This window comes from Oncorhynchus nerka, linkage group LG28, assembly GCF_034236695.1.
Source record: "Oncorhynchus nerka isolate Pitt River linkage group LG28, Oner_Uvic_2.0, whole genome shotgun sequence".
Lineage (NCBI taxonomy): Eukaryota > Metazoa > Chordata > Actinopteri > Salmoniformes > Salmonidae > Oncorhynchus > Oncorhynchus nerka.
Window position 1 is genome coordinate 71,241,917 of NC_088423.1, and position 16,559 is coordinate 71,258,475.

General features: G+C 41.8%; 1 protein-coding gene across 1 annotated transcript in view; it reads left to right on the forward strand.

The window, feature by feature from the left end:
* Positions 1-8,787, forward strand: part of LOC115112226 (copine-7-like) — a 38,095-nt gene extending 29,308 nt beyond the window's left edge. Inside the window, exons 11-15 of the mRNA XM_029639145.2 lie at positions 3,718-3,772; positions 4,853-4,904; positions 5,259-5,392; positions 7,346-7,582; positions 8,161-8,787. Coding sequence (XP_029495005.1) covers positions 3,718-3,772; positions 4,853-4,904; positions 5,259-5,392; positions 7,346-7,582; positions 8,161-8,334 — 652 coding nt within the window. The 3' untranslated portion in view covers positions 8,335-8,787. The remainder of the gene's footprint in view (positions 1-3,717; positions 3,773-4,852; positions 4,905-5,258; positions 5,393-7,345; positions 7,583-8,160) is intronic.
* Positions 8,788-16,559: the final 7,772 nt, after the last annotated feature.

Here is a 16,559-nt window from a genome sequence, read left to right on the forward strand (position 1 = left end):
GGAAAGACACTTAGTACAGACACGTGCTGCTTAAGAAAACACTTGAGAAAAGACACTTAGTACAGGCACGTGCTGCTTAAGAAAACACTTGAGGCAGACCATTACTCCACACACACTGAACCAACCTGTAGGTTGTAATGTTTAATCCAGGCTCAATTGGAAAAAGGCATAAGAATCCTAAAACGTTGAGCACAATCAAAGAGAATATGTATACCACTACACAGAAAGGCCACTTCCCAGAGAATGTCTACTTTATCTGAGAAAACCATAGTCAGACTTGAAAGCCAGTTTCTTTCACTCTCTGTCTGTGCTCGGTACTTGTGGCACCTCTACATTTTCTCAAACACCAGGTTCTATTCCCACAAAGTATTACACTGACTGATAGAACAGAGAAGTGCCAAGCATCAGAACTAAGTATCAGTAGCTCCAGCGGAAGTATTTGTACAGCCTCTTCTCTTGATACTTCAGGAGCTATGGAACATGTGTCAGAGGAGAAAAGTCAGATAAAAATCACTGAGGCAACTTTTGAGAAGCTGTTTCAGGTCCATCTCGCCGTCATTGTAATGAGTTTCTGTTTGGACAAAACACAGCGGACTAGATGGAATAGAAAGATACAAGAACAGCAGTACGTCAAAGATGGCTATTCAAGGCAGAGATAGACATGAGTGGTTTGAATTGTATTATAGAACTTGAAACGGGCTTTGCCACTGCCGAGCAGAGAGAATGTTGTAGGCTCATTTCTCATTCGCCCATTGTGATGGATCTCCCTTGCATTACATACAATAATTAACAAAACTTCCCGCCCAACCTGACCCTGCATGCAGTTTAGTCACTCATTTGTCATGATTTGCTGTCAGAGAAAATGTGTTTTTGGCGCGTTGTGTTGCAGCCAATTTTGTTCTCGTACACCTCCATAGCCCCTGCAGGTTATTCCTGTCCTTTCTCCTGGATAGCTCGGTCCTGTGGGATTCATTTAAAGCAGGATTAGCCATTTACAGAATCTGCTTAAATCTCCCGATGGAGGGTGGTGGGAGAGAGAAGGTCCACTTTCCCCTCTTTCTTCATCTGAGGATTAAGGAGTTAAGGATTAAGGAGATTAAGGACCAAAGTGTTGATGGAGGGAACAAAGAGAGCATTTCAATAACTCAACTGGGGGCAGAGAGAGAAATCACATCTGCTGCTTTCCTTCATTGATCCTAGCTGTTTTACCAGCTCTCTTTTCCCTGGGTTGATAGAGAGATGGGGCCTTGAGATTCTGTGCTTAGAGGGATGTCTGAGCATCTTCCTCTTAGTGGACAGAATGGAGTCTGTGTCAAAATCAAATTGTATTTGTCACATACACATTGTTAGCAGATATTAATGCGAGTGTAGTGAAATGCTTGTCCTTCTAGTTCCGATATTGCTGCACTAACTAACAGTTTCCCAACAATGACCTAATACACACAAATCTAAAGGGGTGAATGAGAATATGTAAATGTATAGGTGAGCGATAGCCGAGCAGCATAGGCCAGGTGCAATAGGTGGTATAAAATACAATATATACATATGATATGAGTAATGTAAGATATGTTAACATTATTAATGTGGCATTGTTTAATGTGACTAGTGATCCATTTATTTAAGTGGCCAGTGATTGGGTCTCAATGTTGGCAGCAGCCTCTCTGAGTTACTGATTGCTGTTTAGCGTTCTGATTGTCTTGAGATAGAAGCTGTTTTTTATTCTCTCGGTCCCATCTGTGATGCACCTGTACTGACCTTGCCTTCTGGATGGTAGTGGTGGGAACAGGAAGTCGCTCGGGTGGTTGATGTCCTTGATGATATTTTTGGCTTTTCTGTGACATCAGGTCATGGAGGGCAGGTAGTTTGCCCCCGGTGATGCGTTGTGCAGACCGCACCACCCTCTGGAGAGCCTTGTGGTTGAGGGCAGAGCAGTTTGCCGTACCAGGCTGTGATACAGCCCGACAGCATGCTCTCGATTGTGCATCTGTAAAAGTTTGTCAGGGTTTTGGGTGACAAGCCACATTTCTTCAGCCTCCTGAGGTTGAAGAGGCGTTGTTGCGTCTTCTTCACCACACTGTCTGTGTGGGTGGACCACTTCAGTTTGTCTGTGATGTGCACGCCGAGGAACTTTAAACTTTCCACCTTCTCCACTGCTGTCCCTACAATGTGGATAGGGGGTGCTCCCTCTGCTGTTTCCTGAAGTCCATGATCATCTCCTTTGTTTTGTTGATGTTGAGTGAGATGTTGTTTTCCTGACACCACACTCCGAGGGCCCTTACCTCCTCCCTGTAAACCACTAAACAGAAAATACTCACCCACAACTCAAAATGGGAAAACAGGCTACATAAGTATGGTTCTCAATCAGAGACAACGATTACCAGCTGCCTCTGATTGGGAACCATACCACGCCAAACACATAGAGATAGAAAACATAGAACACAAAACATAGAATGCCCACCCCAACTCACGCCCTGACCAAACTAAAATGTAGACATAAGAAAGGAACTAAGGTCAGGACATGACAATTACTATGTTTTGCACAGAGATGATCATTCTTAATTCCCAAGGGTAGATGATGAGACCAGAAGGGTTTTATCATCTGTTTTTCCATTACTTTGCCTTTAATGTGCTGGAGAACGTATCAATCAGCCAGCGAATTAAAGTTCAGAGTAAAGGGAAAGCTTTAGTTGTCTCTAATGAAGGCTTACAGGCAAATCTTCAATTGAATGCTTATTACTTCCTGCTTTAGTGATCCCAGCCCATGTCATCACTCTCGCCCCTTCCTGCTGCAGTAAATAAATTAAAACAGCTCCTTTCAAATGCTGATGGATGAAACCAAGATGTTATTATGGAGATGTTCATTCAGATTGCCACGGTGCTCGAGAATCCACTTTTTTTTCTGCATGAAAAATGTCCTGATAGCAGAGACAAAATCATGCATTTAGGCAGTATTACTAATGTGATGGAAAAGAAGCTAACACAGCTCAGCACACATGTTCACAGTGCCATGGATTGGAGAGTGGTAGATACAGCTCTCGTTCTCTGAGGGAATGTGTGTGTCTCACTAATCATTCCATCTCACATTTGAATCCTTTCTTCAACCCTCTCTTTTTGCCGTTGCATTATGAGGACTCCTGTTTTGTCTCTTGTCTCGGCTCGCATACTGCTCAGTGAGCCCCACAGCATACCATGTGATCAGATCTACTGTATGTCTAGTGGTATTTCCCAGCAGGCATTGCTTCTGTCCTACTGTGTCTTACACTCTCATTCTCCCTCACAGTTCCTGCTTTCATTCCTCTAGTGCAGTGCTCTCCTGCCCTCCTGACAAAGAGTAATGCATTCAATATGGCAAAGCATATAGTAGTACTACATCAGCTCATCATATTAGAATGATACCGATAATGATGTGGGGAATACAGCCATTGCGACGGCACAATAACCACTTGGTGGCGGATAGTAACATAATCTCACCCCATAGGTGCAAACTGACAGCTGGAACACAGACGCAATTCTTAAATTGTCATTTGAGTGTCCTAACTGATTGAATTGTAAACAAGACTTAAAAGGAGGGATTTGCAGTGTATTTTTTCCTGTGTGGAAGAGATCAATTACAATAATGTTCACGACAAGTATCTTCCATTTGATCAGTGACAGTGTGTTCTCTATTGTAACAGTGACAACAGTATTATTGTATGATTGATTTACTCTACATTTTAGTGACAAAAGATTTTCCGCCTTGGGATTTGGTGCCAGAATTCCACCCAATTACGAGGTGAGTATTATCTTGTTTAGTTGTTATAATCTTTCCCTCACTGCTTATTTTCCATCTCTTTCTTGGTATTTTGCCGTAAGTCTATATTGAATGGCTGATTGCCCTATTTCCTGACACCATTTGTCACTGTCAATGTCTCACATTTCAAATTCATAATTGAGTTTATTTTTATTCACAAGCCCCTTCTCTGGAAATACCTGTCCCTGAGAAAATAACATGCTCTGAGGAAATTAAAATAATGGCAAGCAGGCAGTGTGGCGCAAGGCTCCTTGGTGTTGATGGCCACTTGTCATAAGGTTTCAGGAGCGAGGAGGGGCGTTGTTTTAGCAGATTTGCCATGGAGAACAGCGACTCCGCTGTTGTTTTAACTAGCACCCTGGGGAGAGGGTTTGAAGTGCCGCGCGCGCGCGCACACACACACACACCGCTCGCTTTCAGACACAGACTGCTTCCAGAGATAGAGAGTCACATTACAGGCACACTGAATTACTGGCAGGTCAACAGACAGAGAAAAGAGAAAAGAAGGCTATCAGCATCTGCTTCTGTTCTGTGCATTGGCTTTTAAATAGACTTGACTACTGTAAGTTCTGTAATTATGGCTTAATGGCATCTGTCTTGTCAAAGGTACATACACTGGACCTAAAAGACTGTTGTTTTGATTGGATAGAAAAATGCCACATCTGAACTATTTCTGTACCCCAGGCTGCTAAAATGCTACAAAACCAAATCGGTAAATTCAGCAATAGTTCAAGAGCCCAAAGCTGTTGTATTTACCCAAAATAGTAAACGCTTTCAAAAGGTTGTGAGGCTGTGGCTTTGTTCAATAAGATAACTGGACCACTTAATATCAGGAACATGATCATTCTCATACTCAAAGTAAGCTTTATGTCGACTTATGGTCCTATATTTTCATTTATTCCAAAGCTACTTCAGACATTCAAAAGATTGTACAATGTGAACTGAAATAAATGAGTGTCCTTGAAGACCCCATTTGTATTTAAATTGAGGCATAGGGATTTTGTGTCTACACTAATTTCCAGTACAACTGTGTCTGACTTTTTTAAATTTCCCAACAAACAGGTGTCCCATGACTTTGCCATCAATTTCAACCCAGAGGACGATGAATGTGAAGGTAAGAGAGATGAAGCCTCCTCTGGGTACCTTATACTTCTGAACATCTCAGCAGCTCTGCCCAACCCTCCATCAATCTCTACCGCTGACATTTTACAATGAAAAATTGGCATAGAAGATAACATGTGGAGCTTGAGTGCTTTTCCCGCTCTCAGAACCCATCTTTAATGGACACAGAGCCCTACAAATTCACATTTCCAGTAATACTTTGATCCTTAGTTATTTTACTCCAGCCCACCTGTCTCTCTCCCTTCCTCCCTCCGTCCCTCAATGTGCTACTTCAAGGTGTGTACCCACAGTAGAACGTGTGTGTGTGTGTGTGCGTGTATGTCTGTGTGTGTGTCTGTGTGTTCAGAGATTCAGGGGGTGGTGGAGGCCTACCAGAACTGCCTGCCTAAGATCCAGCTGTATGGCCCCACCAACGTCTCTCCCATCATCAGCAGGATAGCCAAGCTGTCAGCAGGAGAGGAGACCATCAAAGATGCCTCAGTAAGCGTCCCTTTACTGCTGTAATGGAGTGATGTACAGTACAGGCCTGCATGATATGGAGAAAAATACAAATATCCATAACTGATATCCCACCCATTGAGCCTCCATGGATGAGCTGTCTCAGGCTCAGCTCAGCTTTTACCCAATTAATACCAGTCAGCCAAGACAGACCATGTAGGTGTATGATTGAGTGTAGAAATGAAAAACATAATAGTGATGTCATTCACTATTAAATGTTTTTGTCTAATTAAGTGATTATGTCTCTAGAAGCCGGTGTTTGGAGGAAATTGGCACTGTTGTTGTTAGTCTCAGGCCGGCAAACCATGCCAATATATCCTCCAAACACCGTATTTGAGGGAATTATCACTTTTATACAACGGGATACCAACAAAATAAAATAATGATTGACATATTTCCATTAAAAACGTTATTTAGATACATTTATTCATACTACTTCCACAAGATATTGTCCAAATCGTCAAATCTAGGATTGCTGCCCAAGCCGGCTGGCTGGTTTGCTGGAGACACGACCCAGTTAAGTATTTTTATTCTATATCTATGGACCTTTGTTCTAAATGTTCCGTTGTCATGCTGGCTGGCAACGTTCCTATACCCTTATCTTTAGCTAGCCAACTTGGGCTAACACAGTCACATCAAACAGTGCAGCCAGAATAACAGAAAAGTAGCTGCATTTGTGTTTGTTTAAACTGTTTTCTAATGACAGTTATTTGGATACATCCATAACAATGAGCTAATGATGAGCTATTTCACCTGGCATGGAACATTTGCTCTCTCACCAGTAAACTGTTTGGAGGAGCTAGCCAATGACACAGCTAAAACAATTACTTCAAACTGAAGCTGGAAAGACCGCAAACTAGCTGCACTTTGTTTAGTTTGACCTGTTTTTCTATGGACATTTGTTTGTATATATCCATAAAAACTATGCTGATTTATGATTTCAACTGGCTGAGAAAAGCTGCCTGTCTGTCTCATCCTGACTCCCGAGTCCCGACACGTTGATTACAATCGAACAGCTGGAGATCGAATTTCAATATTGAAACAATGTTACAAATATCAAAGAGACTGACAGCAAGGTTTATACAAATCTCTGCTGTTGAAAACCAAATACTAGTCTAAAAGAAATGGGAGATCAAGTTTATAAATTGTCTGGTTGGGCTGATGAGACAGTGGATTGCGCAGTGAGATGGAACAGTAAATAGGCATTTCATAGCCTTAGCCGGTGCTAACTTGTGGAATAGACACTGTCTGGAACACGGTTTTAACCAATCAGCATCCAGGATTAGACCAACCCATTATATAAATCTGTTATAATTTATTGAGGTTCTGCATAAGAACCTTTTAAAATCTCTCAATGAAACGCTGCACGGATTGAGTTAACAAGAATGCCCAAGGCCTTTAATATCAATGTGTTCCTACATTAGTTTGCCCTCAGGCTATTCCCATTACATTCGAAACACTTTTCCATCATTCTGGCCATTTCTTCTGCTTTGTCCTTGTACTGATCTTCATTCATTATTCAATCATCCCTTCTTCTGATCAGTAAATGAGACCAAAGGTTCAATGCAAAGAGAATTCAGGACATGAGTTAAAACTGCAGCCGGGGCACTTGAATCCCTAGGCTCATGGGACATCTGAGAGGAGAATACAAGGGAATACACTCATAGACCTCATATGTAAAATCCATTGGCAAATGTAGGATACATGTAGATGTTGAGGATTTTCTCATTCATATTGATATCCTGCAGGGAAAGAGAGCGGTGTTGATGGGACTAGAGATGAATACATTATTACTTTTCTCAGTGTTTCTCAGTGGGAGCAGTCAGATTTCAGAGGATGATGTGTTACACACAGACAAACCAAGAGCACTGAAGTGTGTGGTGACAAAAGGTCAACACGCAACCGCAACCCTCTCCTCTTTCCTCTCTCCTCCAGCGTTACCACATCCTGCTGATCCTCACGGACGGCGTGGTGACAGACATGGCAGACACACGCGAGGCCATCGTGCGCGCCTCCTACCAGCCCCTGTCCATCATTATCGTTGGCGTGGGCAATGCAGACTTCACAGACATGCAGATCCTGGACGGGGATGACGGGGTGCTGCGCTCACCCAAAGGAGAGCCCGTCCTCCGAGACATTGTGCAGTTTGTGCCCTTCAGAGACTTCAAAACAGTCAGTATTGCCCTCCTTCCCTTCCGTTGTCTATACCTCCATCCCTCCAACTTCCCTACCTCCCTCTACTCTGCTATGCCACAGTCATATTCCAACCAAGCCAAAAGAACAGAGGTGTGGGTCTCAAAAGGTCTCAGAAACTGCACTACTTTTTATAATAGCGATGCTGAAGGCCATTAAGTCTCCCAATGTGACCTCCAAAGGGGGGGTAATAGCATTACCCTCCAATTGCCAGTGCTACAGATGGAGGAGCTTCAGAAAACCCTCCTAAGAAAAATAAATGTTGTCACCAGGAAAGAAAATCCATTAATTTCGAAAAGTAATGATGAAAAATGCAAAAATACCTCCAAAAGCTTGATGCGATTTGTCTGTATGCTCCCCAAAGCTCTCTTTCATTTTGACCGCTGCCCAAACAACGGAAAACACAAATCACTCTTTCCATTCTTCCTTTTGTTAGGTTAAAACACAATTTGCCCAGAGTTTCATTGGATTTAGGTGCCACTGAAAATTATTGCTTTAACCGTTTGGGGTCTTGTGCCAGAACTGTCCAGACTACAGCTGTGTTCTATTTTTCACAGGCCTCGCCCGCTGCCTTAGCCAAATGTGTCCTGGCGGAAGTGCCCAACCAAGTGGTGGAGTACTACAGTCACAAGGCCATCTGCCCCATGCCGCCCGTCCCATCATGTGACTCTCCCACCTCCCTTGCCAACACCCCTACAGAATCACTGCCAGCAGTGGGGACCACAGCCTGACTACATCTGTCCAGCAGAGAGAGCGAGAGAGAGGGTGCATATCGCTGCTCTGGACCAAGAACCATGGTCATTAATATTAGTGGTGTTATCATTCCTTTTCATTCGTACAGTGTTCACACACAGACTAGAAACCTTTGGATTGTTTTCTCTCTCCATTCGGATCATGTCCCTCTGCCTGGCTGTGCATCCATCTGCCTGTTCAGCATGATGCTGGAGCCTTCGTCCTCTTCCTCCTGTTTTGGGGATGCATGCAGGTGAATCCCTCCCAGAGTTGATCAACTATGGTCACATGCTCTCTGTCCCCTTCTACCCTGATACTGGCACCTCGGCCCTCAATTGATTTTTCTATGACTTCTAAGGCTCTCCAAGGCGTCAGTCTGCTTCTCCTCTGTGTCCATTTTGCTCTGCTGTGTCTCTCTAAGTCTTACTGCCCATCACTGGTATTGTCGGAAGAGCCTGTCAACTGAAAGGGAGGGGGGGGGGGATCTAAACATATCAAACCACATGAGTCTTTCAATTATGTGGAAAGACATTTAGGTAAAACTTTATTTTACTATTCCAACACGATGCCTGCACAGAAAAGGTAGTCATATACAGTACCAGTCAAAAGTTTGGACACATCTACTCATTCAAGGGTTTTTCTTTATTTTGACTGTTTTCTACATTGTAGAATGATAGTGAAGACATCGAAACTATAAAATAACACATATGGAATCATGTAGTAATCAAAAAAGTGTTAAACAAATCTAAATATATTTTATATTCTTCAAAGTGGCCACCCTTTGCCTTGATGATAGCTTAGAACACACTTGGCATTCTCTCAACCAGCTTCATGAGGTAGTCACCTGGAATGTATTTCAATTAACAGGTGTGCCTTGTTAATTTGTGGAATTTCTTTCCTTAATGAGCTAAAAAGTTGTGTTTTGAAAAGGTAGGGGTGGTATACAGGAGATATACTATTTGGTAAAAATTCATATTATTGCAAGAACAGCTCAAATAAGCAAAGAGAAACGACAGTCCATTACTTTAAGACATTATGGTCAGTCAATCCAGAAAACTGCAGTCGCAAAAACCATTGAATTAACAGCCCAAATAAATGCTTCACAGAGTTTGAGTAGCAGACATCTCAAAAACCACTGTTCAGAGGAGACTGCGTATATCAGACCTTCATGGTCGAATTGCTGCGAAGAAACCACTACTAAAGGACACCAATAATAAGAAGAGACTTGCTTTGGCCAGGAAACACTAGCAATGGACATTAGACTGGTGGAAATCTGGCCTTTTGAGACTTGGTACCAACCACAGTGTCTTTGTGAGAAACAGAGTAGGTGAACGGATGATCTCTGCATATATGGTTCCATCCGTGAAGCATGGTGGAGGTGTGGAGGTGCTTTGTTGGTGATACTGTCAGTGATTCATTTAGAATTCAAGGCACACTTAACCAGCATGGTGACCACAGCATTCTGCAGCGATAAACCATCCCATCTGGTTTACGCTTAGTGGGACTGTCATTTGTTTTTCAACAGGACAATGACCCAAAACACACCTCCAGGCTGTGTACGGGCTATTTGACAAAGGAGAGGGATGGAGCGCTGCATCAGATGACCTGGCCTCCACAATCACCCGACCTCAACCCAATTGAGATTGCGGTCCAACTCATCCCAAACAGAGTGAAGGAAAAGCAGCCAACAAGTGCTCAGTATATGTGGAAACTCCTTCAACACTGTTGGAAACGTATTGACAAGAGTGCAAAGTTTTCATCAAGGCAAAGGGTGGCTACTTTCTAAAATATATTTTTATTTGTTTAATGCTTTTTGGGTTACTACATGATTCCATATGTGTTATTTCATAGTTGTGATGTCTTCACTATTATTCTACTATGTAGAAAATAGTAAGAATATAGAGAAACCCTTGAATGAGTAGATGGGTCCAAACTTTTGACGGGTACTGTACAAGCAAACCTGACATTTTGTAACATGACTCACACTAATATTACGTTACAGTACAACGTTTTAAAGCTTAGTGATTTATTACAGATTTAGCGATGTAACATAACATGTATTTATGTCAATCTCGGGTTTATAATAACCTTAAGCAGTCATTATGGCAGAGCATTCAAATAACATTTTACAGAAGTGTATACATGATAATTAATGATGAAGATCTACATCAGATAAATGAGATCTTTTTCAACTGTTACGCCCATTACCTCCATATGAAGCATACCTTCGGTCAGGTTGAGAAAAAGATCAATCCCTATCTGGAGCCTTAGCCAGTGACATCTCTTAACTGAATTAATGAGGAACATTTTAAATGGGGCTCTTCGTGGTGTTTGTATCACAAGGCTGTATGATATTTTAGGTCTTTCAAAAAAAATCTTATTCAAGGGAGATAACCTTGCGTCTCATTACTCATGTGAAAGACCTCACTGCACTGTCTGCTGAAGAAACGAAATACGGTGGAATGTATATGATTTCTATTGTTTGAAGAGTGCAAATGTCACAGGAGTACACTGACGTTAATGAGAGAAGACCAGAGAGTGGGATCATGGCCTTGTTTGGATGAGATGCTGCTGACTTATGGTAAGCAGCTTTACATGCACATCCCTCCATGATGAATATGTACTGTAACAATGTTTTCCCTCTAGGAACTATTTTGTTGTCTCTGTTGACACTTTGACTTGTTGATTGTATAAATCATGGGTAAGAAGTCTTGCACATAGTTCCATGAACTTCTTCTGATAAAAAAATTCTACTGACGTAGTTTAGGTGCATCAGATATGATGCAAACAGGTAACCTGAATCACTGAAATCCTATTATTTTGTCTGCCCATATTTTTACATACACTAAGAATAACACTTAAAAACAGGTTTGCAATTCAGTATAAAGATTGCAAATGTTTTCTCATAATGGAGAAATACCATGAAAATCACTAGGAAAACTAGCCCTAATCCTCATCAGTACATTTCTCTGGACAGTAACAACCACATGCAGGCTGGAATTCATTTGAACCCACCATAGATGGTCATTGGCCAATTAGCATAATATAGGTCTCTAGATGTTGATGCCAGTCCGTGCCATTGCCTCTGTCCCCTTTGTTGATGCAACTTTGTAATTATCAAGTTCACTTTGGCTTCTCTCTCAATAATTGCATCTCTCCCAGATGGCCCGTGTGCTCTTGTGTACATAACTGTGGCTAAACTCCCCGGTACTCCTGTGTGCTGTGGTCTGAGCTCCTCTGAAGAACAGTGAGTGTGTATCTGTTACTAAGGACCATAAGCCTACTGCCTATTGATTCAGGACGCCCAGATCTGGAGTCCTACTTGATCAGCTGAATGTAAATAACCCTGGATGGACTTTCATCTCCACACTGGGGCTCTGCAGTGGGACGTGTAGGATGGGGAAATTGATGTAGAACATTTGCCAATGTTCTGTTGGACTGAGTGCTGACGTCAATGGTAATATATTGAAGTACTTTAGATTTATTCATTCTTTGTTTGTTTTTGTTTGGATATCTACTATGTGTTTGTTTGAATATGATGACACCATTTCTCAAGGTGGCATAATGCCATGGATTTATTCATCACATGAATGGATAACTCATTTTTAGGATTACTGTTGTGCAATGGCAAGAGACCTTATCTATCAGATCTATATTGAGAAATGTATGAATCATTGGCAAGATGATGGGGTACACTGTTACCGTTCCAGCCCCTTGGTCCTTATCTTTATTGCACAAGCTAAAACAGTGTGCATTTTCATAGAATTGGCTTGTGTGCAGCTCAACATATGCGCGCACTAAGACCATACATACATTACACACTCTGAGCAACAGCAAGTGATATCAAGCTGACATGAATCAGTATTCCTGTTCCTGAGGGGGAACGGGATTTGAACACCATATGCTCAAGGCACAAGTATCAGCATCTTTCTGGTGTTTCTTTGCTGTGCTGTACTTTTGTTCCCACCCTGGACAACATGGCCCTGGACAACATGGCCCTGGACAACATGGCTCATTATGTAATGTTGCCCTCAGGCACAAGCCAAAGCACTCTCCATCAACTCAAATCATCCTTTGCTTAGTTAATTTTAAGAATAAACCCTTTAGACCAAATGCAGTTAGTGCAGGTATTGCTAACCCTGATGCATACTGTGTCTAGCAGTATTGATTTCAATGGTGGATGTCTCCTTTAAAATATTTATGCAGGGAGAATGACTGTTTTTAAATGAGCACGGCGAATAGTACATAATCTGAGATATTTATTTTGCATTCACCACTGACAAACATGGGCTCTGAACACTACGGTACAATGGGTGGAAGGTAATACAGGCTAGTCTATTGCCCTGCTGTGTATTCCCTAAACCACTGGATGATTTTGAGGTCATAGATATTTTAATTCTAAAAAGAGAATTCATTGCATGCTTACTTCTGTTGTTAAGATGTGTTGTGCATTCCTTTGGAGTATGATATGCTGATAGGCAAGCCTGCATTTGCACAAACCTCTGTTCATGTTGTGGATGCTCTATTTATCTTGCATTTAGGCCAATAAATCCAGTCAACTGCATGATAGTGTCTGTGATGTCTCATCCTTGTAAAAAAAGTGGAAATATTTGTCTATATTCTTCCATGGTTTTTAAGTGGAAAACTAAATAAAGATTTAGTATTTATTGCCATTGATTTGATCATTCTTCTTCTCATTCGATTCAGGTTATTAGGTTGTGGGAATTTATGACGTACCTTTTGGAGGCAAGACAATATTGGATAATATGTTGCTACAATAGGAATTTCTCACATATTTCCATTACAGTGGCCCCTGTGAACCCCACATCTGACTCAAAGCACTTACTGATGCCATTAAACCACCAGAGAGATGGAGTGACATCTCCTGTTCATTTTCTGGGACCTATAACATGTTTTTTGCCTTGTGGTTCAATTTAAATGGGAAAGAGGAATACAATTGAGAGAGGAATGCAGCAGTCTTTTGGGAGACGCAATCTCTGCTCTCGTATGATTTCCCCGGTGTGGCGTAAGCTTTGGACGGGATACTCCATGCACACGCTCACCGTGGCCGGGTCAGTGAGGATGAGGCTGTATAGCGTCAGTACATGTAATGGGGGTGAAGACTGCTCCTTCAGACAGTTCCTTTCATTTAACGGCTATTGTGCGAGAGCGCTGCATAGCGGCTGTTTCCATGGTGACGGGGACTTGTGAGAATACCTATGTTCGGAGAAAACCAGGGAGGGGGAGTGGTAGAGGGCTCGGTACGGAATAGAGGGAAGTTTTTCTTTAAATACTTATTTTTTAACAGAAGCCTTGACTGTGTTGTTCAGTGCCCTCACAAGGCCAGATAGAATCCACAAGCCACCCCAGCTGAGCTCTATGCTCGAGGCTAAAGCTTTGCTGGATAAGCTGCTTCTTCAAGTCTTACAGTAAAAACCCTGCTCCTTCCATCACATGGTTGTAAAGAAGTTTATTTTTAAACCTCACAACGGCAGGTCAAAGTGGTGGTAAAAGTATTGATAAAACATAATGTTGGGGTTGAAGTGATATCCTGGAAAACTGATATCCCACAATCCTGATGCTGCTCTGCCGACCATTCGAGAGGTATTGGATTCCTCCAGCAGGCCTGGCTGTAGGGAGGAGTGGTGTAAGTTGATCAATGTTTTACATTCTGCATCACTCCGTCAAGGGAAATATAATATTCTTTCTAAAAAATATCTAAATATTTTTCAGGATCTTGTGTTCTTATACAGAAAGTAATACAGTGCATTCGGAAAGTATTCAGACCCATTGATATATTCCACATTTGTTTTGTTACAGCCTTATTCTAAAATGGATTAAATTGTTGACTTGTTGGAAAGGTGGCATCCTATGACGGTGCCCTGTTGAAAGAGTGTATGGGGTAAGTTGAGGTATACAATTTGACTATATTAGCCCAGACAGCTACAAGGATGCACTTTCATGCTAGGTTTAGGACCTCATATTGAAGCTTATAGAGACCCCACCTTATGTAATGAACAATCTTAAAATTATATATTTGGTTTAGAAACAAGCATCATGAAACCTCTAAATAAATTAATTTGACTTTTCCATGTGATTCCTACCATCACAGACTCCATGAAATGGTGACCTCTTCCTAAATATCTGGTCAAATTATACATTTTGTGTATGGTTTCCTAGAAACAACGGTGGGTGAACTTACCCCTTTGGCTCAACTTACCCCACTCTCCCTTACTGTTTTCCTGTCTATATTAGCAAGGATAATGAAGCTGAGTGGACCCATTCCTCTGTAAAGGGGAAACACTCTCTTCTCTCTGCAGATCCTTTGTGCCCTGATTTACATCCACAATTAAAGAGCGCTCAGCACAGTCAAACATTCATCGGCAGTAGAATCGACAACAGAGTCGCACCCTGAGACAGAGGAAACAGCTCATCAACTGAGAGTTATAGAGAGACTTTAACGCAGGGAGGCCCAGCTGGGTTCCCACTCGCCGGCAGGGCGGGATGTAGATTGGTGTGCGTTACAGTGCTGGGCAGCAGGCTCTAATGAGGAAATTAATGATTGAAGGTGGAGGTAGGGAGCTGCTCAGGAGTAATTAGCCATCTCTTCTGATGTTCTCTGACATTCAGTGAGCTCCAAAAGCATTGGAAAAGTTAAACAATCTTTGTTGTTTTGGCTCTGCATTCCAGCACTTTATATTTTAAATGATACAATGACTATGAGTTAAAGTGCAGATTGTCAACTTTAATTTGAGGGTATTTTCATCCATATGTGGTGACTTGTTAAGAAATTACAGCACTTGTTGGATATAGTCCCCCTATTTTAGGGGACCAAAAGTAAGAAAAATGTGCTAAATAAACAAAAGGAAAAATAGTAACACAATAAAATAGCAATAACGAGGCCATATACAAGGGGTACCGGTACCGAATCAATGTGCTGGGGTAGTCGAGGTAATTGAGGTAATATGTACATGTAGGTAAGGGTAAAGTGAATATGCATAGATAATAAACAGAGAGTACCAGCAGCGAATGTGAAGAGTCTGAAGGAATGTGAATGTACAGTACCAGTCAAAGGTTTGGACACAACTACTCATTCAAGGGTTTTTCTTTATTTTTATGTTTTTCTACATTGTAGAATAATAGTGAAACCATCAAAACTATGAAATAACACATATGAAATCATGCAGTAACCAAGAAAGTGTTAAACAAATAAAAATACATGTAAAACCTTAGATTCTTCAAGGTATGGTGGTTTTGCCTTGATGACAGCTTTCCACACTCTTGGCATTCTCTCAACCAGCTTCATGAAGCATGGAATGCATAGCATTTCAATTAACAGGTGTGCCTTGTTAAAGATTCATTTGTGGAATTTCTTTCCTTCTTAATGCGTTTGAGCCAATCAGTTGTGTTGTGACAAGGTAGGGGTGGTATACAGAAGATAGGCCTATTTGGTAAAAGACCAAGTCCATATTATGGCAAGAACAGCTCAAATAAGCAAAAAGAAACGACTGTCCATCATTACTTTAAGACATGAAGGTCAGTCAATCCGGAACATTTCAGTGCAATTGAAGAAACTGGCTCTCATGAGGACCACCACAGGAAAGGAAGACCCATAGTTAACTCTGCTGCAGAGGATAAGTTCATTAGAGTTATCAACCTCAGAAAATGCAGCACAAATAAATGCCTCATAGAGTTCAAGTAACAGACACATCTCAACATCAACTGTTCAGAGGAGACTGCGTGAATCAGGCCTTCCTGGTCAAATTGCTGCAAAGAAACCTCTACTGAAGGACATCAATAAGTAGAAGAGACTTTCTTGGGCCATGAAACATGAGCAATGAACATTAGACCGGTGGAAATCTGTCCTTTGGTTTGATGAGTCCAAATATGAGATTTTTGGTTCCAACCGCAGTGTCTCTGTGAGACGCAGAGTAGGTGAATGGATGATCTCTGCATGTGTAGTTCCCACCGTGAAGCATGGAGGAGGAGGTGTGATGGTGTGGGCGTGCTTTGCTGGTGACACTGTTGGTGAATTATTTAGAATTCAAGGCACACTTAACTAGCATGGCGACCACAGCATTCTGCAGCGATACGCCATCCCATTTGTATTGCGGTTATTGGGACTATCATTTGTTTTTCAACAGGACAATGATGAGTGCTGCATCAGTGCTGCATCAGATCACCCGACCTCAACCCAATTGAGATGGTTTGGGATGAGTTGGAC